At 31.8% G+C, this 13,074-nt stretch overlaps 1 protein-coding gene across 4 annotated transcripts in view; it reads right to left on the bottom strand.

The window, feature by feature from the left end:
* The window catches only part of LOC114330690 (plasminogen activator inhibitor 1 RNA-binding protein), a 40,485-nt gene extending 36,371 nt beyond the window's left edge, over positions 1-4,114 (bottom strand). For all 4 annotated transcript variants that reach the window (XM_028280105.2, XM_028280106.2, XM_028280107.2 and 1 more), the window contains exon 1: positions 3,710-4,114. In XM_028280105.2, the coding sequence (XP_028135906.1) occupies positions 3,710-3,950 (241 nt within the window). In that variant the 5' untranslated portion in view covers positions 3,951-4,114. The remainder of the gene's footprint in view (positions 1-3,709) is intronic.
* Positions 4,115-13,074: the final 8,960 nt, after the last annotated feature.

The following is a 13,074-nucleotide window of genomic DNA, read 5'->3' as shown; positions in this document are numbered from 1 at the left end:
ATGGTCTCCACAATACCAAGCTCATTCTACTACGTTGGAGAGATTGCAGAAAAAATTTTTGAGATATTGTGCATACAAATTAAACATACGCATTACTAATCATGATTATACCTATATTTTAAAAACACTCAACATGAATTTATTAAAAACTCGACGAGATAACTCTGATTTGGTATTTGTGTTTAAATTAATAAATGGTTTAATTTGTTGTTCTGAACTTCTCCAATCTATTAATTTATATGTTCCCTCCAGAAGTCTCAGACATGTTGATTTGTTTTATATACCTTTTCATCGGACAAACTATGGTATGCATTCGCCCATTGAGCGAACACTAAAAATTATAAACGAGAATAACTTAGAAATGTTTGGTGTCTCCTTGGCTGGTTTTAAGAATCGGATTAAAAGAGCTTGACAGGTACTTTTTGTTTATTTTAACTGATTTGTGTAATAGATGTAATATGTGTAATGGATAACTATTAATATTTCGTTTTTGTTTAATAAGTATGTAATTAAGATTTATTTTACTCTAGTTTAGTAGATATTACAGAGATTGATTTTATACTGTATGAGTTGTAATGGGGGTAATCCCGTAAATAAATAAATAAATAAATAAATAAATTTACTTTAGGTTAGGTCATAAATCTCGTATGATTAATGTTTATACTGTATTTTAATTGGGTGATTGCCCGTTGATAAATAAAATAAAAATAAATTACATGTGGAGAGAGATATAACTTGCTGCAACTTATTATGCAGAGAGAGATTCAAGGAAAAAGAAGCATATAGAAACATAGAATACAGTGAATGGTGAACCTAGTATGACAGATTCATTCATAAAGTAAAAAAAATACAGATGATACAATGAAAGAGTGAGAGTATCAAACAAGAGAAGTTAAGGTAGACTTGAAACTGGGATCAATATTATTTAACCTTGTTTTAGAAAAAGTACTGAGACAAGCAAAAATGTTAACCAATCAAGCTTATTATTTCTCCTAAAAACATCAATATCTAGCTTATGAAGATGTTGTTACAGTATTTAGAAGCAAGAAGTAACTGGAAGTTTTGGCAGAAGATTAACAACACCTGCACAAAAATATGAACTCAAAGAAACAAAAAACCAAATTAGTCCAAAATGCAAAGAAAACAAACAGTTTATAATAAGAATTAAAAATCAAAATACAGAGATAGATAAGAGAGAGATTGAAACAGATATTACTGCTGATACCCTCTGAATTGAATCATTAGATTGAAACAAATATTTTTTATGGATATTTTGTAAAAGAATAAACCTCGTAAAAGCCACATTAGATTTTTTGTTTGGTTTTAAAAAATACTATGAGGTGATTTCATAATGTGTTGTATATATTGTGTTCTTTAGTTGTATGAAACCAATGTTGACAAATTAACATTGAATTGTTGCCATTTTTCGATAAAAGTTTACTTTATTGAAGGAATTATTGAAACTGTCAGCCTTTTCGGTTAAAAAGGTTTCAGTTAACAGAGGTTTTACTGTAGTACAACCTTATATTCGAACCATATATTAATGATTATAAAAATGTGTGTAGTAGAGTAGAAAGTCTAAACATTGTTTCGTAAGTCAATTATTACAGAATTATAGTACAAAAAATTTTGGCTAAACCAAAGGCAATTTACGTATTTTTTATGGGAAATAAGTCACAATTTTACTAAAAAATGAATTTATTAACGTTTCGAAGCCCAAATCGGGTTTCGTTGTCAAAATACAAAATACTTAATTCCCATAAAAAATACGTAATTATAAAAATGCCACAAGGAAATAGCTTCAGAACAACAAAGGCAATTTGATTAAAATCTATATAGTACGACTTATACACTTTTTGACTAAGCACCTTCAATTGTTATTAACTGAATTACCACATGTGCACACTAGTGATGTAGCGAATATTTGTATTCACATTCACGAATATTCGCTTTCATATTCACATCCGCAAAATTTGTGTGAACAGTTTGTGAATATGATTTTGAGAAAAAAAATATTTAAAGATGATATTAGGTTCAAAAAGTCAAAATCTATTCACTTCTCATATCTTTTTTTTGTTAAGAAAAGGTAACAACCTTGTACAATCACATTATCAGCCTTCACTTTATTTTATTATTTGGTATTATGTAATAAAGTTATAAACTTCGCATTATAAATTTAGAAAACGTTACAAAAATAGAACCAAATTTAAAGAAACTTAATATTCACATTCGCATCTGCATTCGCAAATGTTCAAAAAATGACATTCGTTACATCACTGGTGCACACTATTTCGTAAAAGGAATGGCTGCCTTTCCATTTGTAACTGATGATGTATAAATGACTATAAAATTTCAAAAATATACTTTTGGTTTAATCCATACAGTTACTAAACAGGTGAGACTGGAATCAGTGAGCCGAGTATGACAGATTCATTCATAAAGTAAAAAATGTAGATAATACAATAAAAATAAGAATGATAGTATGAGTCGAGTGAAGTTAAGGATGGACAACAAACTTTGTTTTAGAAAAAATACTGAGGGAAGCAAAAATAATGACGGAACAAGCTTATTATTTCTAAAAAGACGTCAATATATAGCTTAGGCACTCATTACAGTATGTAGAAGCAAGAAGTAACTGGATGAAGTTTTTGCAGAAAATTAACTACACTTGCACAAAAACATGAACCCAAAGAAACAAAAAATCAAATGGATTCAAAATGCAAAGAAAACAGACAGTTTGTAATAGGAATTAAAAACAAAACTAGAGATAGAGATAGACAAGAGAAAGATATTGAAGCAGACACTACTACTTACCATCTGAATTGAACCTATATACATATCAAGTATACTGAACTAACATTGGATTAGGTTAAAACAAATATTTTGTTATGAATATTTTGCAAAAGAGTAAACCTCATCAAAGCCAAATCTTTGTTGTTTCAAAGCTAACTTGACAAAGTATAATATTAGGACTGAGGACTATTTCTTATAGAGACAGGAATGGTAAAGTATATTCAATACACAATAGAACTTTTGATGGTCAAAGTGTGAAGGCATAGTATGACTCAGATTAAAAATAGGGAAACCCCTAAGTTTTACTAAAAACAATAGGCACATCAGACACAAATCCTGTAAAATGTTTTTAGCACAAAAAATGTACAGGTATCTTTGACAAAGAATTATAAACTTCCCCTTTTGGGATTATTGTATTTTTGTATATTAAGATCTAAATATTGCAACACCTAAAAGGGAAGATGTTGATAATAAAAATAATATCCAAGGAGTTTGTATTAGAAGCTTTATAATGTAGACTTCTTTTGTAGGTTTTATCACTATCTGTATTTTGTTAGGGTTCAAAATTTGTATCTTTGTTAAGAATATAATGATTTTTTTACATTAGAAGCTGTCTGTGCAAAAACGATATAATTTAAATAACTAAATCCTGTTAAGTATAATTACAACCTTGATTATAAAAATGTGTGTAGTAGAGTAGAAAGTCTAAACATCGTTTCGTAAGTCAATCATTACGGTAATATAGTACAAAAAATTTTGGCTAAACCAAAGGCAATTTGATTAAAATTTATACAGTAGGACTTATACAATTTTTGCCCAAGCACCTTCAATTGTTATTAAACGAATTATCACATGTGCACACTATTTGGTGAACAGAATGGCTGCCTTGATATTATATTATAACAAAAATACTCACCGTCGCGTTTATTTTCCTGGGGCTTATGATTTACATCTTTAACCGGTTTTTTTTGAGCTGGGGTCGGTTTTCCCTTTGGTATGGTCGGTGTTTTCACTTTGTTTTCTTTCTCGGCCACTTTGCTTTTCTTTTTCAGTTCTTTTTCCTGCTCTTTTAAAGTAAGCGTTTCCAATGGATCGGATTCATCATCCAAAAAAAGAGCGTACCTATTGGCAATGCCAATTCCATACGTATTTTCCATGATGGTTAATTATTGGAAAGCTCTTCGCAACTTTCAGATGTTGGAAGATTTATTTATGGCTACTTTAGCCGTACGTCACTCAGTCAATCATTCACTACAATATGGCCGGTCGCGGTCGCACGAGGTAATAGCAGGCGACTTTTCTACCAACGGAGTAATACGTCTGCGCAGATACTGCGAAATTCGTGCATTGGTCCATCGAAGAGTCATATACAAACTAAACCAATCAAATGCTTTCTTCCTTTTGAAAAACAATTGCATATCGGCGGGACATTTAAAATAACTGTCCAGCTTGATTATTTTGCAAAAATCGAGGCAGTTTTTTCAATGTTGTTGTATTATCAGATTCGGATTAACGAATTTAACCAACATTAATACTAATAAATATAATTAGTGTATTCTTGGTAACCTCGTTTAAATACACTCAAATGGTTAATCACTAATCCAGGTGTAATATAATACTTGCACATATTATAATTATTCAAGACAGTGTTTATTCATATTTAAAATATTCAGAAGATTCTCTAAAATGAAATTAATTTTGTATTAAGAAAGCTTTCCTAAAAATATCTATAGGTATACAGGGTGATTGATTAGTGGGGTAAAGCTCAATATATAGATCCGCTATAGTATAATAGATAGCAATAAAAGTTAATAACAAAAATTGTAGCCACCTTTGAGATTCACATTACAAAATTAGTTAGAATGTTACAGGGTGTTCGATAACACAGTGGCAGACCAAACTTATGTTTTTTTTAAATAGAACACCCTATATTTTATTTTAAATTCGAAATCTTGTTAACTTCTCCATCACAAAAATATAAAGGTTTGTTATGTTATACAGGGTATTTACAAAGTTATAACCAAATTTGTATAAAAATCGTAACAATAAGTTCAACTCCCTGTATAAATAAAAGTAAGCAAAACAGCAATATGGTCTTAATGCCATATTTTTTTACGTATTGTCAAAATTTTCAAGAATTATTGATATTGCTAATTTTCTTTATATCAAATACAAGGTAAGTCAAAACGCAAATACATTATTTTCTCAGTAATTTTTAATTGAACACCCTGTATTTTATATCACTATTGAAAAGTACCATTACCGTACTTTAGTTTTTAGATAACAATAACATCCTCTATGTTTAAATTTATTAGTTTTCAAGATATTTTAATTTTTCAATGGACCAGATAGCGTGGCCACCCAAATCACCAGAATTTAATAAACTGGACCGATTTTTTTGGGGTTACGTTAATAATGAAGTTTATAAAATACCTCCAACAACAAGGGATGATATGAAAAATAGAATACAAAGTGTATTTCGATGTGTTAATTTACAAATGCTCCGTAGAGTAAGTAGCTCATCATTTCAATGATCGTTTTTAGGCGTGCATAAAATGTGTTAGGAGGTAATTTTGAACACCTTATGTAATTAAATATTAAAAATATTTTATTGAAGGTAGCTTCTAATTTTTTCAAACATGTTTTTTTTGCAAAATGTATTACTGATAAATTATTTTTCGTTCTTTATTTGTTACATTGTTACATACATACAAAAGTAGCGTTTAATAATTGTCTTCACAAAATGTTGTATTTTGTGTTTGTGTGTTTTTTTTGTAAAATGAATTAACTACTAATTTTCTTTCTTTATTTATTGTTACATTTACATAAAAAAGTAGTTATTTTAATTGTTTCAAAAATGTTGCATGTTTGTTCTTGTGTTTTTTTTTGTAAAATGTATTACCAATAAATTATTTTTATTTTCTTATTTGTTACATTGTTACATTGATTACCGGAGTGATAATCAGTAATCGTCAATTGTCAATTCAGTCAAAGCTGACTTAAAATTTAGATAAATTTAGACACCTAAAATAATTTGCTCCGAAAAAAAAATATCTGGAAAACCAATAAATTGGGACATAGGGAATGTTATATAAAAATTAAAGTACGGTAATGTTACTTTTCAATAATGATATAAAATACAGGGTGTTCCAAACATTATACTGAGAAAATAATGTACTTGCGTTTTGACTCATCCTGTATTTGATATAAAGAAAATAGCAATGTCAATAAATCTTGAAAATTTTGACAATAAATAAAAAATATGGCATTAATAAACCATTGCTGTTGTGCTTATTTTTATTTATACAGGGGAGTTGAACTGTTACGATTTTCATACAAAATTGGTTATAACTTTGTAAATACCCTGTATAACATAACAAACCTTTATATTTTGGTGATGGAGAAGTTAACAGGATTTAGAATGTAAAATTAAATATAGGGTTGTTCCATTTAAAAAAACATAAGTTTGGTCTGCCACTGTGTTATCGAACAACCTGTAACATTCTAACTAATTTTGTAATGTGAAGCTCAAAGTTGGCTACAATTTTTGTTTATTACTTTTATTGCTATCTATTGAGCTTTACCCCACTAATCAATCACCCTGTATAAAAATGTAGCCAAGACCAAAACAAACATTGTCCGCAAAACTGTAAAATGATAACCATACTCGATAGTGGGATCAGAATTATTATCCAGTAACGTATATCAAATGGCCATTGATTTGTAGCACTGGCGAAGCGTCCATGTAACCACTGTTACCATTGGTAACAGTTAAAAATCTTGCAAATAAATATTTTATGACTACTATGAAATAATTCCATTTATATTTTTTACCAACAGAAATATTTGTTAATATAGTCCCTAATTCAGTAAATAGCCCACTAGACGCACGAAAATATTGGCGAGATTACATGTGATTACATGTGCATCCGTTGCACGTTATTATATTCTGTTACCACCTTCTAGTTCTGGTAACGAAAGATGATTCTCGCTATCGTTCGGGACTGAAAATTTTGAAGGAATAACGGCTCCAGAGACGGCGCGGGCACGCTGTGTATATCAGTATTGTAACCATTTTTTAATTTGGTAACGTTAGTTTAGTAGCTATTACAGATTACAGTGTGCGTGCATTTGAACATGGAAGAGTGTTGCTGCGTAATCGATCAACTACTTGAAAAGTCATTCTCCTTGTATATTTTTTTATATATAGTTTTGAAGAAAAAAATGAAATTATTGAAGATAGAAGATTTAAAATATAAACACTAGTTTTAAAAATATGTTCTGTTTCCTGCTTGTTAATTTTTTTATGTTAATTTTATGGTAAAATAATCTGTTTAGTTTGTTTATTATTTATTGTTATACCTATTACATGCATATAATACATGTATACATAAATACATGCATATAATTTGGGAACAGTGATTTGTTTAATTTTATCTCACAGGATTGAAAACAAAAACTTATATTTGTGAGGTTCAAAATAATTTTTTTCAATAAGATTTTTTCCAGGTTTATTTAATAGAATTATGGAAGTTGGACAAATGCCAGACGAATGGAGAAGCAGTATACTAGTACCTGTCTACAAAAACAAGGGAGATATACAACAATGTACAAACTACAGGGCTATAAAACTGCTTAGCCACACCATGAAAATATGGGAAAGATTGATTGATAGACGGATACGTGAAGAGACCGAAATATCCGAGAATCAGTTTGGCTTTATACAGGGCAGATCAACAACAGATGCAATTTTCATTATAAGGCAGTTGATGGGAAAATACAGGAGTAAAGAAACAAACGCTCATATGGTATTCATTGATCTTGAGAAAGCATATATGATACGAGTTCCTCGAGAGATTCTGTGGTGGGCACTCGATAAGAAAGGAGTCCCTGGTGAATATGTAAAGATTGTGAGGAATATGTATGAGGGAGTAACGACTAGTGTTAGGACAGGTGTGGGAGAGACTGATAAATTTCATGTGAAAGTAGGATTGTACCAGGGCTCGGTGCTTAGTCTGTATTTATTCTCATTAATTTTGGACCAGATAACGGCGAAAGTACAGGGTAACATTCCATGGTGCTTAATGTATGCTGATGATGTCGTGTTAGTAGGAAATAGTGAAAGAGACTTAGAACAAAAACTGGAACAGTGGAGACAAGCTCTGGAGGAAAAAGGTTTAAAACTTAGTAGGACAAAGACAGAGTATTTGGAATGTTCATTTAAAGATGGAGTTACTACAAATAAAATAGTATCTTTGGATGGTGAACTGATTGTAAAAAGCAATAGTTTTAAGTACCTGGGATCGGTATCACAGAGTAATGGAGAAATAGATGGAGATGCATGCAGTAGAATTAGGGCTGGATGGATGAAGTGAAAGGAAGCGAGTGGTGTGCTGTGTGACAGGAAAATTCCAATGAAGTTGAAGGGAAAATTCTATAAAACAGCCATAAGACAGATGATGTACGGAACTGAATGTTGGGCAGTGAAAAAGAAAAAGGAACAACGAATGCATGTGGCGGAAATGAGAATGCTTAGATGGATGAGTGGAGTGACAAAAAAGAATAAAATTAAAAATGAGTATATTAGCGGAAGTCTAGGTGTGGCACCAATTGATGCCAGAATGAGAGAGCATAGGTTGAGATGGTTTGGTCATGTTCAACGTCGAGACGCTAATCACCCAATACGAAGAATTGCTGAAGTGCAGATTCCTGGAAGAAGTAGGAAAGGAAGACCAAAGAAGACGTGGGGGGAGACGATTAGGCAGGACATGTTGGTAAAGGGGATTAATATTTGATATGACTCAAGATAGAATTGTATGGAGAAACGCAATTAGGGAAGCCGACCCCGCATAAGGATACGGCAAAGAGAATGATGATGAAGATTTTTTTACATCTAGTTTTGGTAACACTTTGGAAAAAGTCACGCGTCGCCACTGATTTGTAGTAGAATATAATAATAGAAGACTGCTGGGAATATCTTCCCAACATAAAGCTAAATATTTTATACGCCCTAAAAAGAATAAGAATAATATTATTTATATTATGATTTAAAAAGCCACTGAGAAATTGATAAAAAATATTCTAATAAGGGGGTACAGAATATAGAACCTCACTCGAAATCATTAATATAAAAAATATAATTATATAATAATTATTTTTTTCTACGACCGTTTAATAATATGCTCATTATTCGCTATTTTTGCATAGATAATAACACCCATTACTTTACCCGTGAGTAATAGTTCATTAGTCACGGGCTGAAGTAACTCACGGGTCATTACTCACGGGCTGAAGTTATAGGTTCAACTGGTGAATGTCACTCGTATATAAACTGCAATAAATAACTTAGAAAACTTTTGAAAGGATTTTTAACTGTAACAGCGTTAGTATATTTTTTACTTTTATACCCTGTTTGCTATTATGAATTTTGACGTTTACCATTTTCAATGACAGTGACATTAGGGTATTTGGTGTGTTTATTGGAATTTAAAACTTATATTGTGTCTATTTTATAAAGTTATCTTGTGTTATATATTCTAAATATATTATAACATATATTATAGATAGTTATTATTATATTATATATTATAGTTAAATTTGGTTAAATATAAATGTGCATTATAACTTTTTAAAAATACGTCCACGCACCGGTAATAGCCATTTACTATTTATTACAATGACGCAGTAGGTACAAAATACTTATAATTTTTCGGAACTGAAAATAATTTGAATTGACTATTTCTTGTTGTATCTTTTACAATACATAATTAAGACAGCATTGCTAATTAATAGTAAGCAACCAATTATTCAGCCGTGTACTATTGGTAAACAAAATTTATTTTTGTAAATTATAAATTTTAATCTCGAGTAGTCGATTTACTATGTTGTTTTACTAATTAAAATAAAAAAAGGTCGTAGAAAAAGTATAGTATTCTACTCGTATGTAATGGCTATTACATGCTCGTTGAATAATATATTATAAGAAATATTTTTATTGTTTACAGTCGGAAAAATGAAAGAATACCCATGAACGAACATATAAAACACGCTGTATTTTCCTGTCACCGTGTCACAAATGATATTGTCCAGTACAAGTACATGTAACAATAATTTTTACATGTACTTGCACTGGCCAATTTTTTGTGTGACACGGTGACTAAAATATACAGCGTGTCTTATATGTTCATTCATGGGTATTCTTTCATTTTTCCTACTGTATGTGATATCTTGCCAAAAAATACCGATTGTATTGTGAGTTAAATATTAAATACTCGATTTAAAACTGGTACTTAGACTGTACACATTACATTATCACATTCCCATAAGTAATAGTACACACAGCATTAATAAATAACCACACAGAAGCGAATCTGACTGTCGTTTCCATTGATTTTGTTGGGACCGAAATATTTGACCTTGTGCACCAGTTACAGAATAGAACTTGATGTTCTAAGGAATATACCATTCCAAATTAGGTAATATTTTTGACAAGTAGTTATTAATTAAATATGAAATATACAATCTAACTGTAAAATATAAATAAAATATAAAATAAAACATTATAAAAATATTATAAACAACTGTCACGTCAGTCGCAAAAGTGAGGTTGCACCAGTTACGTTGACACATGAGCATGAAAATTATGTTACCGTTTTCGGCAGGAGTTTCGCTTCTGTGTGGTTATTTATTCTGTGGTAATAGTTTAACATTTAACTCGATTCTAGATCCTGACCCATTACTTAGCGGCGTGTAATTTGTGTTGCCTATATAAACTTAATCGCGAAATGGGCCTGTTTATTATTCAAAAAATATTACAAAATGTATATATGTACAAATCAATGTAGCTACTACCTAATAATTATAATAACATTTAAAAAATATACATCACTTTAATACAATTTGTGTTTTTTTTCTGGTTCACTGAACCAAAGAATACATATCTCTCACAAGAACCGACACGGACGGCGATTCTTTTGTTGTTAGCATGTACTTAATTTTAGTATCGAGTTGGCAAGTGTACACGCGAGTACACTGAGAAAAGTCTCGCACATTTCTGGCGTGTATCAATAAAATTTTAGTTGCACTGAGAGAAAGGTTGCATGCAGGGTCGACTTTTGTTGACATTCTTAATATGGTGGAATTATTTTTGATTTACAAAAGGTTGCAAATACAACACAAAGTAATGGTGAGAATTATATTGATTAAAACCATGGATAAAATACCTTTTTTATCCTGATTTTAGCATTGGGCACTTAGTGGTGGGCACTCAATAAGAAAGGAGTCCCTGGTGAATATGTAAAAATTGTGAGGGATATGTATGAGGGAGTAACAACTAGTGTTAGGACAGGTGTGGGAGAGACTGATAAATTTCATGTGAAAGTAGGATTGCACCAAGGCTCTGTGCTTAGTCCGTATTTATTCTCATTAGTTTTGGACCAGATAACAGCGAAACTACAGGGTAACATTCCATGGTGCTTAATGTATGCTGATGATGTCGTGTTAGTAGGAAATAGTGAAAGAGACTTAGAACAAAAACTGGAACAGTGGAGACAAGCTCTGGGGGAAAAAGGTTTAAAACTTAGTAGGACAAAAACAGAGTATTTGGAATGTTCATTTAAAGATGGAGCTACTACAAATAAAATGGTATCTTTGGATGGTGAAATGATTGTGAAAAGCAATAGTTTTAAGTACCTAGGATCGGTATTACAGAGTAATGGAGAAATAGATGGAGATGCATGCAGTAGAATTAGGGCTGGATGGATGAAGTGGAAAGAAGCGAGTGGTGTGTTGTGTGACAGAAAAATTCCAATGAAGCTGAAGGGAAAATTCTATAAAACAGCCATAAGACCGGCTATGATGTACGGAACTGAATGTTGGGCAGTGAAAAAGAAAGAGGAACAACGAATGCATGTGGCGGAAATGAGAATGCTTAGATGGATGAGTGGAGTGACAAAGAAGGATAAAATTAGAAATGAGTATATTAGGGGAAGTCTAGGTGTGGCACCAATTGATGCCAAAATGAGAGAGCATAGGTTAAGATGGTTTGGTCATGTTCAACGTCGAGACGTTAATCACCCAACACGAAGAATAGCTGAAGTGCAGGTTCCTGGAAGGAGTAGGAGAGGAAGACCAAAGAAGACCTGGGGGGAGGCGATAAGGCAGGACATGTTGGTAAAGGGTATTAACATTGATATGACCCAAGATAGAATTGTGTGGAGAAATGCAATTAGGGAAGCCGACCCCGCATAGGGATAAGGCAAAGAGAATGATGATGATCCTGATTTTAGCATTGAAAGACCAATAATAAAATATATTATAGTGGCGTGACATTCACTAATTATTCTTTTTGGCTTATATTGATGCAACGATACAAAATATAATTTGTTGTTTTCACCAATTTTGAAAAAGTGTGAACAAGTTGGTGAGAATTTGAACGACTTGGTGTGACCTAATAGGCTGTCTGTCCGTCCGACCGCGAATATAACTCCTTCAGTCACTATACCAGGTAGAATGACAAATGAGGTGTCTAATGAAAGCTTATAATCCATGGATGGTACTCAAGGTGAGACATTTGACCTAGACTGTCTGTCCGTCCGACCGGAAATGTAACTCCTCCGTCACTATACCAGGTAGAATCACAAATGAGGTGTCGAATGAAAGCTCATAATACATGGATGGTACTAAAGGTGGGAAATTTGACCTAGGACTTCCGGTTTTAGAAATTCGACCGGAAGTACTCTTTTAAAGTCACCGCAATAGCACAAGTGATATATTATTCGACGCGCATTCGCAAGACGAGAACAAATATATACTTCTGGTTTCATGACTGTCTGTCCGTCCGACCGCGAATACAACTACTCAGTTACTAATACAGATAGAATGACAAATGAGGTGTCGAATGAAAGCTTATAACCCATGGATGGTATTAAAGATGAGAAATTTGACATCGGACTTCGGTTTTAGAGTTACAACCGTAACTGTGCTTTAAAGTACTTTACCGTGCTTTAAAGTCACTCAAAATATGATATGAATGTAAAACAAGATGACAAAATTAGTAAAATCGTAGATCAATCGACGCAAAGTTACACGAAGAGTTCCAATGTCGACTTCCAGTTCTACTTTCGATTACTTTGGGTGAAAACCTAGGACCAATTACTTGTTTGTCGAGGTATTTCCTAATTCATTCTATTCGTTATTTCGTAAAATAATCGAAAAATAACAGCCGTTGTAACCGTCACGGAATCCAATTCTTTTTGGATGACAAATGTTCGTGATCAACAA

This window comes from Diabrotica virgifera, chromosome 10, assembly GCF_917563875.1.
Source record: "Diabrotica virgifera virgifera chromosome 10, PGI_DIABVI_V3a".
Lineage (NCBI taxonomy): Eukaryota > Metazoa > Arthropoda > Insecta > Coleoptera > Chrysomelidae > Diabrotica > Diabrotica virgifera.
This window is presented reverse-complemented; position numbering and strand designations above follow the sequence as displayed.